Source organism: Pomacea canaliculata, linkage group LG12 (assembly GCF_003073045.1).
Source record: "Pomacea canaliculata isolate SZHN2017 linkage group LG12, ASM307304v1, whole genome shotgun sequence".
Taxonomy (NCBI): Eukaryota; Metazoa; Mollusca; class Gastropoda; order Architaenioglossa; family Ampullariidae; genus Pomacea; species Pomacea canaliculata.
In genome coordinates this window covers 18507883-18525800 of record NC_037601.1, presented here as the reverse complement: position 1 = coordinate 18525800, position 17918 = coordinate 18507883, and the positions used below count along the sequence as shown (strand labels likewise).

At 44.0% G+C, this 17918-nt stretch overlaps 2 protein-coding genes across 7 annotated transcripts in view; both read left to right on the top strand.

Annotated features, from left to right (window-relative positions):
* The window catches only part of LOC112576738 (H(+)/Cl(-) exchange transporter 7-like), a 34656-nt gene extending 30896 nt beyond the window's left edge, over positions 1-3760 (top strand). For all 5 annotated transcript variants that reach the window (XM_025259408.1, XM_025259409.1, XM_025259410.1 and 2 more), the window contains 4 exons: positions 150-242; positions 790-873; positions 1131-1211; positions 2138-3760. In XM_025259408.1, coding sequence (XP_025115193.1) covers positions 150-242; positions 790-873; positions 1131-1211; positions 2138-2236 — 357 coding nt within the window. In that variant the 3' untranslated portion in view covers positions 2237-3760. The remainder of the gene's footprint in view (positions 1-149; positions 243-789; positions 874-1130; positions 1212-2137) is intronic.
* Positions 3761-4842: 1082 nt separating this feature from the next.
* LOC112576740 (H(+)/Cl(-) exchange transporter 7-like) overlaps positions 4843-17918 on the top strand; it is a 62830-nt gene continuing 49754 nt past the window's right edge. Inside the window, exon 1 of one of the 2 annotated variants that reach the window (XM_025259415.1) lies at positions 4843-5490. In XM_025259415.1, the coding sequence (XP_025115200.1) occupies positions 5302-5490 (189 nt within the window). In that variant the 5' untranslated portion in view covers positions 4843-5301. The remainder of the gene's footprint in view (positions 5491-17918) is intronic. The other variant, XM_025259416.1, reaches the window with a different exon arrangement.

The following is a 17918-nucleotide window of genomic DNA, read 5'->3' as shown; positions in this document are numbered from 1 at the left end:
TGAAAATCACAAACAGTGACTTAAAAAGTTAAAAAGTAAATAAGTCAGGATTTTTTCCAACCATAAAGCTTGCTGTATACTCTGTTTCAGTGTGTTTTATGATATCCATAAAATTGTGTGGTGTCTATGTTTGCTTATACCATTTTCAGGTATTTGCTCCTGAAGGCCAAAAGATAAAGAAAAAACTCACCCTTAACGATTTCAACGACCCACATTCAGTACCAGTCCACCTGACCATCAAGGTAGTAAAATCACATGCACCTTATATTTTTTCCCTACTGTTCTGAAGGGATTATTTTGCTTTTTCCTCAAATGGTTGCCACTGCTTACATTTTACTGGTTTGATAATTGCAGTTTTAAGTATTGACATTTATATAAATTGTAGTAATAATAAATTAACTGAAGACAAATCACAAATAAATTAAGAATAGGTACATATTTTTAAGCAAGGTTATTATATACAGAAAAATTATAACCTGCAGATTACAAATGATTTTAGAAGCACTTATAATGCTATCTACAGTTTTTATGTACATGGAAAATTCTTATTTTTCAAAGAAATCATTGCATTACAAGGATTTTCGATATTTGCGAACCTGCGTAAGTTGGTGGTGATTCTGTTGTGTCAGGATACTGACTGCAGCTTCCAAAACTTGTTATAAATTTTTAAGTGTACAAATATACTCAACAATGAATGCTGTGAGACATTTTATAAATTTATAAGAGTACAAATTGCCTAAAGAAAGAATCCTCTGGAACATATTTTGACCTGGAAGATTTCTTGTGTAGGATATAGAGATTACAGAGGAAGAGAAGCATCACGTCATTGATGTTCGCCCGTATATGAACAGGACACCATACACTGTCACACCGGTACGTGCTTTATACAAGACAAATAAGCTCTTCAATAAATTACATCAAGTTCTGAAGCACCTTTCAGGAAATAAAAAACCAGTTTTATAAAGATGAGGCATTATGAGTAGTTTTTTTCGCATACTCAGGGTAAGTGTGATTTGCATCTCATGAATATTTTCAGTGCATTTAGATTTCTAATGTTTGTAAAAAAATTTTTTTATAGTAAAAGTAGTACAATGAATAGAATTTTGCTGTCTTATTCTTGGATGTTTCAGGATTTCTCTCTGGCTCGAGTTTTCCGGTTATTTCGGGGTCTTGGACTACGTCATTTGGTAGTAGTTGATGAAGAATTTCAGGTAAAATACTCTAATGCTATCAGTTTTGTGAAATTTTCATTCAGCACTTTAAAAATCAAAATCTGTGCAGAGAGATGTCAAATTTTGACAGGAGAAAAACATCAATTCAGTCGGTGATGGTACACAGTTGATGATACTGAAAGCTAAATGTACCTATTAAATTCTGACTGAAAGAAAGTGCTTTACATAAGAAAAAGTAGGATTAAAACTTTCACTTAAAGCTGTGGAACACAAAGCAATTTCTCAAGCCTAAAATGCATTTATCATAAAAATTAATGGATCCAGTAAACTGACTTATTGGCCTAGGGAAGAAATTAATGTCTTTATGCTCTGCATGGTCTATATTTTCTTCCTCAGAATGGACAGAAAACTTACATACAGAACAGTAGCATTTCAAAAACACCAAGGGCATTTATGAAGACCAAACCAAAGTGCACCCTGATTACTATCAGTTAAAATAATTGTTCATTTTATCAAAAGCAAATCAAGAGACTTCTTGAAAGGATTGAGCTAATGATTGCTGCTAAATCTGAAATAAGGCGATATTTTGAAAATGTAGTTCTTGAGAGTAATCAAATATGCTTGAAGTTGTTTTAATAAACATTTTATCTCAGTCGAGTTATAAAAGAAAGGCAACAGATCTTTTAAAGGTCTGTCTCTTTTTCAGTTCTTTGGGCATACCTTTTCCCTTCAGTATATCACTGATGCAAAAAGGTTACAGGTAACAGAGCTATACATTATATTCAAGTGTTATAGGGCATTAAGTGATGCTCAGGATGCAGGCGAAGAAGTCAAAGACAAGGTTTTATGTCCTTGTTTACTAGCATAAACACAACCCTTTATGTAATTACAGCCATCAAAACTGTAGTTAATGTTCTGAATAACAGAATGTTGCAGACTGAGTTATTTAATCTGTTTTGTTTCAGCCCCTTGGCATGGTGACAAGAAAGGACCTGGCTAAGTACCGTGCTGGCACCAAGCGTGGCATGTTGCATATGGAACAACTGACCATTGAAAATGTCTAGCATGTCTTTACATTCAGTTTTTAGTTCAAAGTGAGCTATGAAATTCAAAAATCCAGAACTCATTTTAAAGCAAAGACTGCTTCTGGTGCAGCATGTTTGGTAATGTTATCAAGTTAAAAAAAAAACAAAAAACACCCCTCCTGTTAGCAGTGTTTCCGACTTCAACACCTGTGATATATAACTACTGAATTTCACGACCCCAGATCTAAATCTGTGCTCACTGTAACCCAGCCTCCTTCGAAGTGCTTGATTGTTGTGGTGGTACCAGCAGTCAAACAACACCAGTTCTTTACCTGGCACCAAGCCACATTTACTTTGATCTCCTTCTGGGTCAGGCACCCTGAAATGAATAGTTTATATCAATAGCAACAAAAGCCTGGTGTGCACAGGTGTTGAATCCATAAACATTTAATTATGAAGTAAACACTATTGGTTTCCAGTGCACAAGAACCAATACAATCAAGAAGGAACACAGTATTGTGAAAAGTGATGAATACATTTGGTGAGACTTGTGCTAGAACGAATGTCCTTACGAATGTAAGGAACAATGTCTCTTAGGAGACAATGTGCAGAACTTCATTTACAAAAACTTTCTTTTACAGAGGCTTCAAAACAAAAGGCTTCAATGAAGTGAAAATGAAAGTGTTATGTTTTTTTATATAAAGAATTGGTTTGGTCCGTGTGTAGGAAGATGCCACACTGAATAATGCAGATGGCATCAGAATTTGAAAAGACAAGTCAGAATCATCATTGATTAAATTATTGACAATTGCTTCAAAAGTGTTCAATTCCTTATACATGTGTTTCAGTATTTATGCCACTGTTGATTTACAAAATCTAATAAGTAGGCATATGATAAATTCTACGCTTATTTTACCTATTTTATATTTGTCATTTATGCTGTTCTAGAATTTCTCTTAACTGTTTTCCCATATCATTTCTGTTTTGTTTTCTGACATCCAAGAAAGAAGCTTGTTCAGTTTCAGATGAACAAGACATTTTTCACTGATCCATACAAATTGGCTTTCTCATGTTGTATACCTTAGATACAATTACACTACAAAACGCTGATCACATTCACACATTGCACTTAAAATATTTATGCAAACTGCTTTCTAGATTTCTTGGTTTGATTACTATTTACAATTAAAGATCAGTTTGTGTAAAAGTGCCATTTATAAAATCCTCTCTGAATGGGAGTCACTAAAAATATTCTGAAATGCTTTGTACTACTTAATGAATAGACAAAAGGTAAAAAAACTGTGCTTTCAAAAACTGCCTTGATTTAATTTCTTGTCATTCACAATAACAGTAGCACTCAGATGTTTTATCCGGAGATGTGCCTAGTTTACAGTGAAATGCAATTTGTTAATACAATTCTGAATTCCCTGATCATTTAGCACTGTATTCAAAGATATCTTGTTATCCTTCACAGGGCAATTATTTTGTACTACTTCGTGGATGCAGCCGCCCAACAAGCCTTATATTTGGTCATTTTAAATAAAGCGCTAGTCTGCACACTTCCATGTAGAGACTTTTTGACTTCCCACAAATTGTAAATCCAGCCTTGGGGTCATGGCTGAATGCTTCAAAGATTTTTGTTGTTGTTGTTGTTGAGGCGATGGTGAGACCTTATTGACCCTATAAAAAAGATCAATGCATCTGGCGTCACGATCTGATTCATTTCTTTAATACAACTCGTTTCTGGTTCCATTGCATGGTCTTTCAGGATTCTTGCCTTAAGGGCAAGAACTTTCATCCCGAATAAATTCTTCAAGAGATATAGCACCAAGCAGCGAATTCACTTTCTTCTTGTATTACCGAAGTTTATTTACTCAGACGACGTGATATTAGCCGCCACCCCATCTCCCCACACACACACGCACATACATAAAACATCATCATTGGACAGGAAAGATCACATGAAGTGCGAAATATAAAGGTCATGCATCACTCGAATGTTTAAATCACTGCCTAGTGTAGTAGTTTTTTTGTTTTTTTTTTATGTTGTTGGCCCTCCGTCCATAAATTTGAGCCATGGCAGGGTTAGGGTATCAACGGGGTAAAACAGACGGCGGACGTTAAGCGATTTTAACAACTTCGTCCCTGCTACACGGTCCTACACCATTGGTGCCTATAAGTTACTTGCAGCTGCTGGTCCTGGTAAGGTGAACAGTTTGTGTGCTCCTCTGTGTGTGTTATATTGCCATGACTACCTCTAAAATTTACAATGCACGTACCCTTAGTTTCAACAAAGCGCCTCCACTAAATGATGTCGTATCGAGAGAGTCCTAAACATCACAGCAAACGCGCGTCTCAACTGTCCACTTCAGCGCATGCGCAAAGCTCCAGCCTCACACTTTCACGAATATCCTTGGACTGCTTGGCAGACGAATTTGTCCAGTTAACTACTAAAACGAGGCATTAGACGACATAGCTTCCGGTTTATTCACATTCTTTGTTACGGCTCGCCGGGACTAACAGCAGAGAACTTCGCAAGAGGCTAAGTGTTGGTCTTGGCAGACAGACAGACCTACATGTATATATACACGTTTTTGGTTTCTTTGGCCTGGCTTCCAGGCGTATCACAGGAGTCAACCTCCTTTGGCTCAGGATGCGGACTGTGTCTCAAAGAAGTGAGCACAGACGTTTTACTTTATAGCTAATGCATGCACGTGACAGGGAGGCAGAACGCGCAAGCAGCCTAGCGCGTGTGGTGACGTGAAGAGAGCGCTGCGTGCACAGAGCGGGGTGGGGAGAAGGGAGGTGGCCCTAAGGCATGTCTCGCTCCTCCATTCCTATCATCTCACGGTCCACGTGTAGCAACGTTAATGCTCTCCTCCTCTGCCGTCCGTACGGGACGGGGAGCCAAGGGTGCGAGTGGAAACACTCAGTCCTTCCCCGATCGATCCCGCCAATCGCTTGTCTCCACTTTCTTCCCTCCGGAACTTGACTCCGTAAAACACGTGCGCAGGTTAACGCCGGAAGAAGAAAGACAACAATATACGCTCACGCTGGCTGAGGTAGGACGCCTGTAGGGTGCTCTTAGTGCGAGACTTCAGGCCATGGCTTCCGAGGACATCAGATTGCTGGAAGCTTCACCGACTGCTGCGGAGAACGAAGTACAACAATACGATGCGACCTTATCTCCGATGGGAAATGGTCTGTCGACAGAAGTGACCAGCGGTACTCCCCATTACGTTCAAATGGACGAGGGGGGGAGCAGACTACATGTCAACAACCAACGGGTGAAGGTATGTTTCTGGCTTCTTTGCTGAAATGAACTACATGGTGACCGGGTACAGTTTATAGTGTGTTTCTGTGGGTGCCGGGGTGTGTATTACACCTGTTGCGTGATCTCACCCATACACTGCCTGGAAGAGTCTGTTGTAAACTGATCTGGTTTCCTCGCATGAATGCTTATAGTGTGATCTTTTATAATGAATATTATCAGCTAGCAGCAGAATGTACTCACCATTTTTTTTCCTCCATGTCTGGAAGCAGTCTGAAATATGATACCTAGAAATAAAACTCCAACGAGTGATGGCAATAAAAAAAAAAAATGACCAGCTTGATGACTGCTCATTTTACAAAATGGCAGTTGGAATCCGAAGTACATACATTTCTGGTTACTCAGGTGGCGTCACAAAAGCAAATCCAACAATACTACATAGTATGATACTACTTGAATAGAAGTATGCCCCATTGCCTGTAGACGCCATTCAGGGTCGAACACTCACATGCGGGCTACAGATTGTGATAAGCAACAGAGCTAATTAAGACTGTCCCAAGATACGCATTCCATGAGTTTTGAATTGAGCAAACTGACATGCATAAAAGTTTCCCGGTAGTGCAGTCGAGTTAGAGATTTTGCGCATTTAGTGTGATTCCCACAGAATTCACGAGAATTGTAGAATGTACGCATACACTTCAAAGATAATGGGACCATCTTCAATTCCTAATGCTCAGCAAAGCTGCCTAAAAATAGTTTATATACTGAACTGCCAAACAACGACGTGGCAACAGTTATAAGTACAAAGGCTACATATTTTCTATATAAAAAAAATCATCATCATCGAGAACAGAAGAAAAAAATGACATGTCTTGACTTGGGTCTTCACTCTGCAAGACCACTTGCCAACTCGTTCACTGTCAAGAATCGACTTGACCGCTGATGACTACGAGAAGATAAACGGGGACATAATGCATGTGCTTGCAAGTTCATTTCTTAACACACACACAAAGCAAACGCGCGTACGAGACGACCGTCGATAGAGAAAATTATATGGGCTTTTATCTTTTACACTTATTATTTCTATGAGGGTTATCATCAGTGGTCAATTATATGTGATGAAGTCGACTTGATTGAATTAGTAAGCGATCGGGCTGGCCTTCCCACGTGCATTGTTTTTATCCGAACATGGCGAAAAAATAAACACTGCTCATCAAGCAATTTTTTCTTCAATTGTTTTTCAACTCGTCCTCTCCTGGATTTTCTTCACAGCTTGTGTGTAATTGCATGTTTTCCAGCGTACGCTTTGTGTGTGTGTGTTTTTTTTACTCCACACACGTATTCAAAGTGTTTTGCTATTGTTGAACAATGAACTTCCTCGTTGCAACCAAATGGATTAGGCAATCAAAATGTTAATACGTTTATGTGGAAATAAGAAGGCGTCGGACTGTTATTACTGAAGTTAAAAAAAGTCTTGCAAAGGCAAACATTTGTATTAAACAAGATACTCTTTACTCTAGGTTATCTTAAAACGGGTTCCACTCTGACCGTACATACTGCATTTCTCTTAAGTTTATACCCGTTATCCATGCAGGAAACAGTAGACGAAATGTCCCATCAGACAGCAGTTTTCCCCGCAAAATCTTTTTTTTTTTAAGTTCTGCTGACGCCATTCTCGTAAGGACAACGGCAAGAAAGTTTTGTCAATTGTTACATAATAATATACTTACACTCGTAAATCCCAGTTGAACTATAGTTTAATTGTACCAAGTCTGAAGTGTCGTTTGCTCGAAGCAAGGCCATCTACAGTCAGGTTTAAACCACATTTAGCTGGATGCGCATCATAAGTTTGGTCAGAGCATCAGGCTGTAGCCACTAATGTATTTAGCATGCAGTGTGTTGTTGAATGAAAGAGTGCAGAGTTCTCTGTACACCATAACTGGTCTGCTGTCGGAAAAATAACGATGAATGGTTTCAGCCCTGCCATCCTCCATCCCCTCGAGGAATCCAGAAGCGTAGGAAAGAACTATCGCGTCGATCAACTGTTCCCAAAGGCATAGTAGTATTGAGGTTAAAAATATTGAGGTAAGCACAGTTCTCAGAAGCGGACATGGGCAGCTATATCTACATTCCGTCAGCCTGCTCTTTCATTTCTGCCTAAATTATTGATTAGGAGTAAACATTATTGTGAATGTGATGCATGTGACAGAATAGTTTTTTTGTTTTTGTTTTTGTTTTCTACACCTTAACTAAACTAAGAATACCGTCCTTGCTTTAACCACACTGCTGCTTATGTCAACAGCTGTCACCCTTACCTATTGCTTTTTAAAAAAAATTGTTTCAGAACTATAGTCTTGAAATTATAATAGGATAGAATAAATGCCCTCTACAAATAAAGACTATATTCCCAATATATACATATATTCTTGTTTGTGGGATGATATCTTTAAAGTATTGTCCGTGTTTAGATTACAGGTCTTGTTGTTTACCGATGATTAAAGCTTAAGATGACTTCTTATAGAACTCTGGCGTGTATCTTACAAAATGCTGTGAAATAAAGTGAATATAGGTCTTTAGTTAATTAGCTTATTAACCTACAACAAGCTGAACAGAGAGAGGAGGGAGAGGAAAAAAATGATTTTAAAATCATTATCACAGAAAAGACAAACGTCTTACTTTGACACTGAACATTATTGTCCACGATTCGATCCTCCATTTAAAAGGAATCGATGTTATTAATAACATCACACGGAGGTGTCTGAAATGCAGGTCAGTTGTATCTTGCATGCCTTGTCAAACCAGTTGTCTGGACTACTTTTGGTTTTCCGGTCATCGCCCTGAATGAAGCTCTTTCGCCTGCATTGTGTGTCTTTTTCATTTTAGGCATGGCGCAGTTGACGTCTGCTGCTTGTAGGCCGCTATAGATATTCGTTGTTTCCTCTTGGCGAGAGCTCTCATCTACAGCTGCTGCCAGTCATCGTACACGCAGGCCTGACGAGAGGGGGGGACAGGGTCTGGTGTACCCGGGCCCGCGGCTGTCAAGGGGGCCCGGCCTTGGTCAGTGGATTTTCTTTTCTTCTTCTTTTCTTTTTCTTTTAAAGAAAGGTCTAAGGACAGAACACCCAAGCATTACACATGCAGAAGTTGAGTTTCCAAGTCTGTAGAATTGTAAACATACATTATATACTGGGAAAATAATTTACGATTACAAGTACAAGGGGCCCGGAGAGGTCGTCCATCCTGGGCCTGTGCTGGCGCTTGGCGGCCCTGAATGACGTGAGAGTGAGAGAGAGAATGAGAGTAAGATTTTGTTATTTTGTTAGAAGTTATCATACTGATGTGAAGATGATGATGACTATTGATGGTGGTGCATGAACAACTATTGCTGGAAAAAAGTTTTTTACAAAGATGAAAAAAGTGATGTATATTTATATTAAAAAAGAGAGGAAATGAGACTTTATTTTGCTGATGGAAAGTATGATACTGAAATAATACTCTAAATACTTACTTTTTAATCATGAGGCTGTTTGCCTCAGAGGGGTCCGAACCGGTGATGTGCTAGCTATTCTTGTCATAGAAAGGGCTTATCAAACAAGCAAAATTGATATCAAATCACAAAAGCGTGTCTTGATCATGATTTTTTTTGGAGTTGTTTGTATATAAAGAAAAAAAAAGAAGAAATGAAGCAAATGACAAACAAAAGAAGAGAAGCACTAACGATATCTTTCTTGGGGCTGGTGTTCGTTTTATAAAAGCACTGTCAGAAGCATCTGCTTCTCATTTCAATGTATCTTCTGCCTTTTGGAGGATGCAGACACTTCTTCGGTATGAGATGCTGCCACAAATAAAAAAAAAAAAAAAAAAAATAGAGAGACATGTCATTACACCATACAGAGGCAGCCTTGGCAGTACGCGGGGCCCTGCGGTGCAGAGAGTCTTAAATGTAGACTATATACTGTACATGGACATGTGGTCATGTTTCAAAATAACAATAGATGAATAAGTTCATGTATAAAGTGAAACCGTACAAGTGTGCTAGCAGCTCAGAGATAAAAGAGAGCGATATCGAGCAGACGTTACCACAATGATCAAAGGGTCATCAAGTTAAAAGTGCATCATGTATATCAATTCCAAGTTGTATTATTTGTCATTGAATTGTTTTTTTCCCCATGTGGGGAATGAATCGATGCTGGCCGTGTTAAATACGAGGCCGACCAGTGAGAGAAGTGGGTTCAAGCCCTTGGCACTACGAGATGGGCTTCATCAGTCTCAATCTGCAGTCCTGCAGTGAGGAATAGCAGATCATAGCAGATCAGGAATAGACAGCAAAGAACATTTTTTTTTTTCCATGTTTGTTTATTCAAACATTAAAAAACAAGGGTAAACAAAATATTAACAACAATGTATAAGTGTCAAAAACAAGAGTTCTTTTCACATATTTGAGATCTGGGTTACGTAAAAGTCATTGTTCATTTGATGCTTTCGCATAATCTTCTTTCAAGTTGCGTCGGGGGTGCGGCGAGGAGGGTTTCCCCCTCTCGCTCTGTTGCTTTCACATTAGCTTACCCCACAGGTCGAGGTAGTGCTCTTCTGACAAAGTGTCTTTGTCCTTCTTCAATCTGGCGTTGACCCTCGAGGTGAAGGCGTCTGCTATCTGGGGTGGTGATACAAAGAGTCTGTGGAGGCGTGCTTTGTTTCTTAGTGTCCATAATTGCTTGTTTGTACTCTGTGAGAACGATGGTTGCCGCTGTTTGGGATGCTGTCGATAGGGCGGGTGGGAGGGTGTTGGAAGCGTATGCAGGCTAGTGTGGGTGCTGTGTTTGCGAGTTTGTTCAACAGAGTGGCTAGTTGCTTGTGTGCTTGCTTAGGTGCGTGCAGTGGATGGAGGATGTGTTCTGTTGTTTTCGCTTTTGTTCTGGCAGAAGGCGCACTTTTTTGTTTTGTAATGCCTCTGCGGTGTAGGGTGTCTGCGACTGGAGGATGTCGTGTGCCAATTTTGAAAGACGTGTCTAAGGTGCTGGGTCTATGTGTTTGTTGTTGAGGTGTTTGAATGTGTTTGCGAAGTTTATTCGTGGGAAGGCTTGGAGTACTCTTGGGGGTATAGTGCGTTTGGTTAGAAGTGCTTGATATAGAGTTTTCGTTTTCGTGTTTGAGTTCAGACTGAAGTAGGGGTCTGCCGCGAGAAGGTTGTTGAGAGCTGTGCGGCAAGTCTGGTAGAAAGGGGGTATGTCTTCGGTGCTGTGTGGATGCTTGTTGGTGAAGGGGTAGTTGCTGAACCTCCTCCTCAGGTCTAGCCCCAACCATAGGTGGCCGTAGTGTGTCCAGTCCTGTTCGTCATTGCCGAACAGTCCTGTCACCTGGGCCAGGATGTGGCTTTCCGTCTTGGAGGTATGTTCAGCAGGCCTATCCCTCCTTCTTTTGGGGTGCAGGTAGAGGGTCTTCCGCTTAATTGGTTCGTGACCATCGTTCCATAGAAAACGGAAGATGGCCCTTTCTATTTGTGTGGTGTAGTGTGGTGGTATTGGTAAATACTGAGGATAGGTACCAACAGTTTGGACAAGACTGTGGTGTTTATGATGTTGGCTTTTTCATATAGTGAGATGCGGCGGAGTCTGGAGAGATTCAGTGTTGCAGTTATCTTTGTCAGACTGGTGCCAAATGTCGTCTTGTGTGACGTCACCGAAAGGCACCCCGTATATTGTCAGTTTGTCCGTCCATGTAATGTCTGGGGCTTGTCGATGTCTCTCCTCCATTTTCCTATGAGCATGCCTTTTTGTTTTGTTATGTTTAGTTTGGCCGCCTGAAAGCCTTACTGTACTGGTGGAAGTGTGTTATCACTCTCCTGACTGACTGGTGGGTTATTGAGAAAGAAGTTGCTGTCGTCTGCGTATGCAGAACACTTTTGCACTCCTTCCGGTTTGCCCGGTATGGAGATCCCTTTAATGTGTTTGTCTGTCTTATTTTGATGAGGACAGGTTCAAGCATAGAATGTACAGCAGGGAGAAAGGCTGCAGCCTTGTCTGACAGACCTGGTTATTGTGAAAGAGTCGGAGACGTGTTGGTTTACGATGACACTGCTGTGTATGTCTGTGTATATTGTGGATATCCAATGTAAGAAGTGTGTGTTGAAGCCGAAGGCTTGGAGGGTTTGCAGGAGGTATTGGGTGTGAGACTCTGTCGAATGCTTTCTCCTGGTCTACCGATAAGATGAGATTTGAGTAGCCTCTATTGTTTTGCAGTATTCTATTATGTCTCTTATTAGGTGGCAGTTGTTTGTTATAGACCTACCTGGGATTCCGCATGTTTGGTTGCTGTGGATTGACTTGGTGTAGGTGTGTTTGATGCGATTGCAGAGTGTTTTGGTGAGTATTTTGTAGTCTGTGTTGAGGAGTGATATGGGTCTGTAGTTTGTCATGTTGTTGGGGGTTGTTGGGGTCTTTACAGATTAGAGTGATGTAGAGATTCTTTTTGCGTTTTGTCAGGTGACCAGCCTCGTATGTTGCGGTGTATACTTTGATTAGTATGGGTCCAAGGTGTTTGAGGAAGGCTGAGTAGAATTCTTTTGGTAGGCCGTCAGAGCCTGGCGTTTTATTTGGTTTCATGCCCTTGAGGGCATTTTCTATTTCTGATAAAGTTATTGGTGTGCCTAAGTTCTCTGTCGCCTCGCCGTCTATTTGTGGGAGGTCTTGTAGAAGGTGTTTTTGGGTTTCGGGGTCTGTGGTCTCTGCTGTGTATAGTTGTGAGTAGAAGGCCTTGAAAGAGTTGAGTATATCGCTCGGGTTTGTTCGAAGCTGCCCATCTTGACCTATGATGTTGGCTATAGTTTTGCGTTTACCTCGTTGGAGTTCTTTTTGGCAGAAGAAGTTACTTGGTGTTTCTGGTGCAGATCCTAGCGGTGTTCTAGCCCGGATTTGGGCGCCTGTTGTTTTCTCCCCTTGTAGTTGTTGCAGTCTGTTTTTGATGGTGTTCATTCCAGCTAAGTTTTTGTGTTGTTCTAGTATTCGGTATTGTGCACTGAGGGCTCTAATTTCCTTGTTTCTGGCTTTTGCTTTGCGTTTACTGTGTTGGATTGTTATGTCTTTGATTCTTTCTTTTAGTCGGTCCCACCAGTCTAGGAGGGAGGACCTTGTAGCTTGGTTAGTGAGGCGAAGTGTAGGAGGTGTTAATTTTACTGGTATAGTCTGTGTCTTGCAAGAGTGATGTATGAATTTCCAGAAGCTCTTGCCTACGTTGGTTTGGTGTCGTGTGTGAGAGTTCTATTTGTACATAGTCGTGGTCAGAGAAAGGGCACACTATGTGTTCGGCCGTGAGTGCGTGTTGGGCTAGGCTGTGAGAGATGAAGATTTTGTCAAGTCTACAGCCTACCTGGGAGCTATGCCATGTAACGCTCGTCGTGTTGGGGTGCAGGAGTCTGTATGCGTCTACAAGTCTATGGTCCCTTACCGCTGCCGATAGTTCAGCGTGGCCGACCTTGCCTGTCTCTGGGTTGCCCCCTATTTTGTCTAATGCGGAGTTAGCGATGCAGTTGAAATCTCCAGCGAGGATTTGCGGGTGAGATGTGGCTAAAAGTGGGTATAAATCTTTGAAGAAATTTTTACGCTCGCGCAGGTCGTTGGGGGCGTAAATGTTGGTGATTTGCATCGTGCATGCGTTGATCGTTACTGTGGCTGTTATGTACCTACCGAGGAAATCTGTCTGAAAGTGGTGTATTTCCGCATTTAGTTGTTGTTTTTATGTACAGGGCTGCCCCCTTACCTCTTGGGTGGTGAGCGACCATATTATTTTGCCGTCGAGTTTCTGGCGATCTCGTTTCTATCTGCAGGGAATCTATGTGTGTTTCCTGAAGTAAGAGGATGTCTATGTTGTGGTTCCGTATGTGTTGGTGAAGTGCGTTGATTTTGTGGTCGTGTCGGAGTCCTCTGCAGTTGAGGGTTGATATGCGCATGGTCGCCGTTGTGTTAGAGGTGGAGTGTGATGATGGTGTACAGTGTGGCGAAGTGCATGGTGTTCTAGTGCTGGGCGTTTTGTGTTGTGTTGTGTGGGAGGTACTCACTGCGTGGTTGGGGGTTGTCGCGCCAGTCATTAAAAGCAGGGGCCGTTGTTGACGTCTAGACCAAGTAGAGTTATTGTCCGCATAGGTGCGGTGGCGACAGTTATCCAACAGGGGGTAAAACACAGGAACACACAGGTGCGAAAGTCTTCCTCTGAAATCTCCTCCGCTGTTGTAGCGTTGAAAGAGGGGCACTTTTGAAACAGGTAACACATGTTATTGCCACATAGTGTCGTCATCGTCGATCATTGTGGCGTCGTCGTCCGGGCGATGGCACGTCTCCTTGCTGCGTTTGCTGGGTTCTGTGTCTGTCGTTACGTTGTCGATGTAAGTCCTTTTAGGCACAGAACCCCTCGGGAGCTGCGTTGGTGGCGCTTCTTGGGGGCGTGCGGTGGGGCTCTCCTGGCTATAGCTTGTCTTGCTTGGGGTGAAGGTTGGAGGGGGAGTCCTTTTAGGCACAGAGCCCCTCGGGGGCCGCGTTGATGGCGCTTCTTGGGGTGTTGTAGTGGAGCCTTCCTGGCGGGGGTTTGTCGTGGTAGGGGTGAGCGGTGAGGGTGGAGGTGGTGGAGGGGGAGGTGGGGTGGTGGTGGGGGTGCTGGCTTTCTTGGCTGGCTGGGTCGGAGGTCTAGAGTAGATTCGTCTGGCTGGTTCGCAGGGTTTTGAGCCCTCCAGGCAGGCTTAGCTTGGACTTTGCCGAGGACCGTGAGAGTCGGCGTGGTGCTTGGCCCTTTGTCGTCTCGCCCGGGGGTGGTTTTGCTGTGGCCAGTGGGTCCGGTCGCTGGTCTGTATTGTTTTCTGACATCAGGGCAGTCTCGCCTGGTGTGTCCCGGCCGTCCGCATACCAGACAGGTTGACGCTCTGCCTTTAACTGTCACTAGCATGTTGGGAGTATGTCCTGGTACGGCGATCATGGTGGGGATTTTCCCCATGTTCTTTCTCTGCATCTCGACCTTCAGGTATCTTGTCCCCTTGTCGCTGCCGTCCTCCTCTCTCTCCGTCTGAATTTCTTTGACTCTCCCTATTTGCTCGAAGCCCATAGTAAGGAAAGCGTTTTGGATATACGATGGGACCCAGTGGATCCTTATCTCCACCACTGCGCAGTCCGCGTGTTCAACATGTGCCGTGACGCCTTGTGGAAGTGTCATGGGGCTGGCCTCAAGGACTGTCGGTACGAACTCTGGTCTTGAAAGAGTGACATTGACTAGGCGAGGGTTTTCACCCTTCCACAGGCCGACTATCTCGGCCTTTGGTACTCCGGACGCTATCAAGACGGCGACGATGGCCTCCCTTCTAGTGAGGAGGGCGTGTCGGCCTGACAGATGCAGCTGGAACGTTGATCTTTTCAGGAGATCGTCGATGTGTTCATCGTTGAGGGTGAAGGAAACTACTACCACCTCCGAGAGAGGGATGAAGCCGCCTGGTGGTCTTGTTGCTGAGGTGGTGTCGTTGCCGCCGGTGACGATCTGCGAGTACAAGGAAGGCATGTCTGGAAGATATAAGTGCTGAGACAAAGAGTCCTGACTGGGACGCTGCTGTGTGGCTGACTCCTCTTGCTGTCGTGGAGTCGCCTCTCTACAACCTACTCAAGTGTATCCGGCCTTAAAAGGCCACGATATCGCAAAATTAAAACTGACTGAAAAATCGAAGAACAGATACTACACTTTGATCTTAGCCAAAAGTCAAAATAATATAGATGAATAAGTTCATGTATAAAGTGAAACCGTACAAGTGTGCTAGCAGCTCAGAGATAAAAAGAGAGCGATATCGAGCAGACGTTACCACAAAGATCAAAGGGTCATCAAGTTAAAAGTGTGTGTATCAATTCCAAGTTTTATTATTTGTCATTGTATTGTTATTTCCCCATGTGGGGAGTGAATCGATGCTGGCCGTGCTAATTCCAAAGCCGACCAGTGAGATCAAGCCCTTGGCATTACGAGATGGGCTTCATCAGTCTAGATCAGTAGTCCTGCAGTGAGGACATAGCAGATCAGAAACCGAACCAACGAGAGTTTTTTTTTTTTTGCCATGTTTGTTTATTCAAACATTAAAAACAAGGGTAAACAAAATATTAACAAGAATGTAAAAGTGTCAAAAACCAGAGTTCCTTTCACTTATTCGAAATCTGAGTTGCGAAAAGTCATTGTTCATTATATTCTCTTTTTTTTTCCGAGGTGCGTGGGGTGTGGAGAGGAGGATTTCCTCCTCTCGCACTGTTGCTGCTGTCGTCCCATCAGGTCGCTCCGAGGTGCGTGGTGTTCTAGTGGAAGGTACTCACTGCGAGGTTGGAGGTTGTAGCATCAGTCATCGAAGGCAGGGGTCGTTGTTGGCGTCTAGGCCAAAAAGAGTTATTGTCCACAGGTGCGTTGGCGGCATTATCCAAAGTGAGGAACACACAGGTGCGCAGGTCTTCCTATGAAATCATCGTTGTTTTCGTGCTGAAGGAGGGGCACTTTCGGCACAGGTAACACATGTTATTGCCACATAGTGTCGTCGTCGTCGGTCAAAAGGGCGTCGTCATCCGGGCGTTGGCGCGTCTCCTTGCTGCGTTTGCTGGGTTCTGTGTTTGTCGTTACGTTGTCGATGTAAGTCCTTTTAGGCACAGAGCCCCTCGGGAGCTGCGTTGATGGTGCTTCTTGGGGGCGTGCGGTGGGGCTCTCCTGGCTGTAGCTTGTCTTGCTTGGGGTCAAGGGTGGAGGGGGAGGTGGATGTGGGGGTGCTGCCCTGCTTGGCCGGCGGGGTCGGAGGTCCTTCGTAGACTCCCACGGCTGGTCCACTGGGCTCTGCGTCCTCGGGGCAGGCTTTGCCTTAACCCTGCCGAGGACCGTGAGTGTCGGCGCTGTGCTTGGCTCTTTGTCGTCTCGCCTGGGGGTGGTTTTGCTGTGGCCAGTGGGTCCGGTCGCCGGTCTGTATTGTTTTCTGACGTCGGGGCAGTCTCGCCTGGTGTGTCCCGGCCGTCCGCAAACCAGACAGGTTGACGCTCTGCCTTTAACTGTCACTAACATTTTGAGAGTAAGCTCTGGTACAGTGAAAGTGGTGGGGATTTTCCCCATGTTCTTTCTCTGTATCTCAAGCTTCAGGTATCTTGTACCTTTGTCGCTGCCGTCCTCGTCTCGTTCTGTCTGAATTTCCTTCACTCTCCCTATTTGTTCGAAGCTCCTAGTGATGAGAGAGTTCTGGATATATAGTGGGACCCAGTGGATCCTTATCTCCACCACTGCGCAGTCCGCGTGTTCAACATGCGCCGTGACGCCTTGTGGAAGTGTCATGGGGCTGGCCTCAAGGACTGTCGGTACGAACTCTGGTCTTGTAAAGGTGACATTGACTAGGCGAGGGTTTTCACCCTTCCACAAGCCGATTATCTCGGCCTTTGGTACTCCGGACGCTATCAAGACGGCGACGATGGCCTCCCTTCTAGTGAGGAGGGCGTGTCGGCCTGACAGATGCAGCTGGATCGTTGATCTTCTTAGGAGATCATCGCAGTCTTCGTCGATGAGGGTGAGGGAGACTTCTCCCACCTCCGAGAGAGGGATGAAACCGCCTGGTGGTCTTGCTGCTGAGGTGGTGTCCTTGCCGCCGGTGACGATCTCCGAGTACAGGGAAGGCATGTCTGGAAGATGTCGGTGCTGACCACCCTGGTCATACATGTAGGTATCAATGTCTGTAAAACAGGATACATAGTCAGCCAAGAGGCCTGGCACAGTGTCATTTCCAACTGCCAGAGGTGCTTCCCCAGAGCCAGGATCATGATGTCCTCCATACTGCCGCACAAGGACTGTCACCCCCACATCACATCCTGCATCGTCCAATCAAACAAAAACATGCAGGCTGCTTCAGAACAGGCAGGGTCCCACTATGTAAACAATGACCTGACCTTCTACACGCTATCTGGACAGCTCAAGACGGGATGGCTGCGAGACAGTATTCATCCCAACACCAGAGGAAGCAGTGGGCTGGCAGTGAGCATCAAGCGTCACTTTTCCGCAACCCTGGCTGGTCGAAATATGACACCACCACCCACGGATCAAACCCTCTGTGCAGGAAAAACCCAGATCCCACTCCTCACGAACCGCAGCTTCCACCCCCCCTTCCCGGCCCTCTCGTCGTAACCAAACTCCATACAACCCCTCCCCCCCCCCAACAGGCAACCCCTTTTCTCCCACCCAAGACCCACACAATCGCCCTCCAAAACGAGGACAGGACAGACTACCCTCGGTCCTCCAGACACTAGACGACCACTGTATTCAGAGGTAGTGGCAAAGCGGTATCAGCCGACCAATCACCGACAGGATGACGCAGCCGGCACTCTGCTGACCACACCTCCATATGATCCCCCAGGTGTCAGAGGATCTCCAGATAATGTTACCAGCAGGAGACACCAGGCAGTCCTGGACTTATTGGCC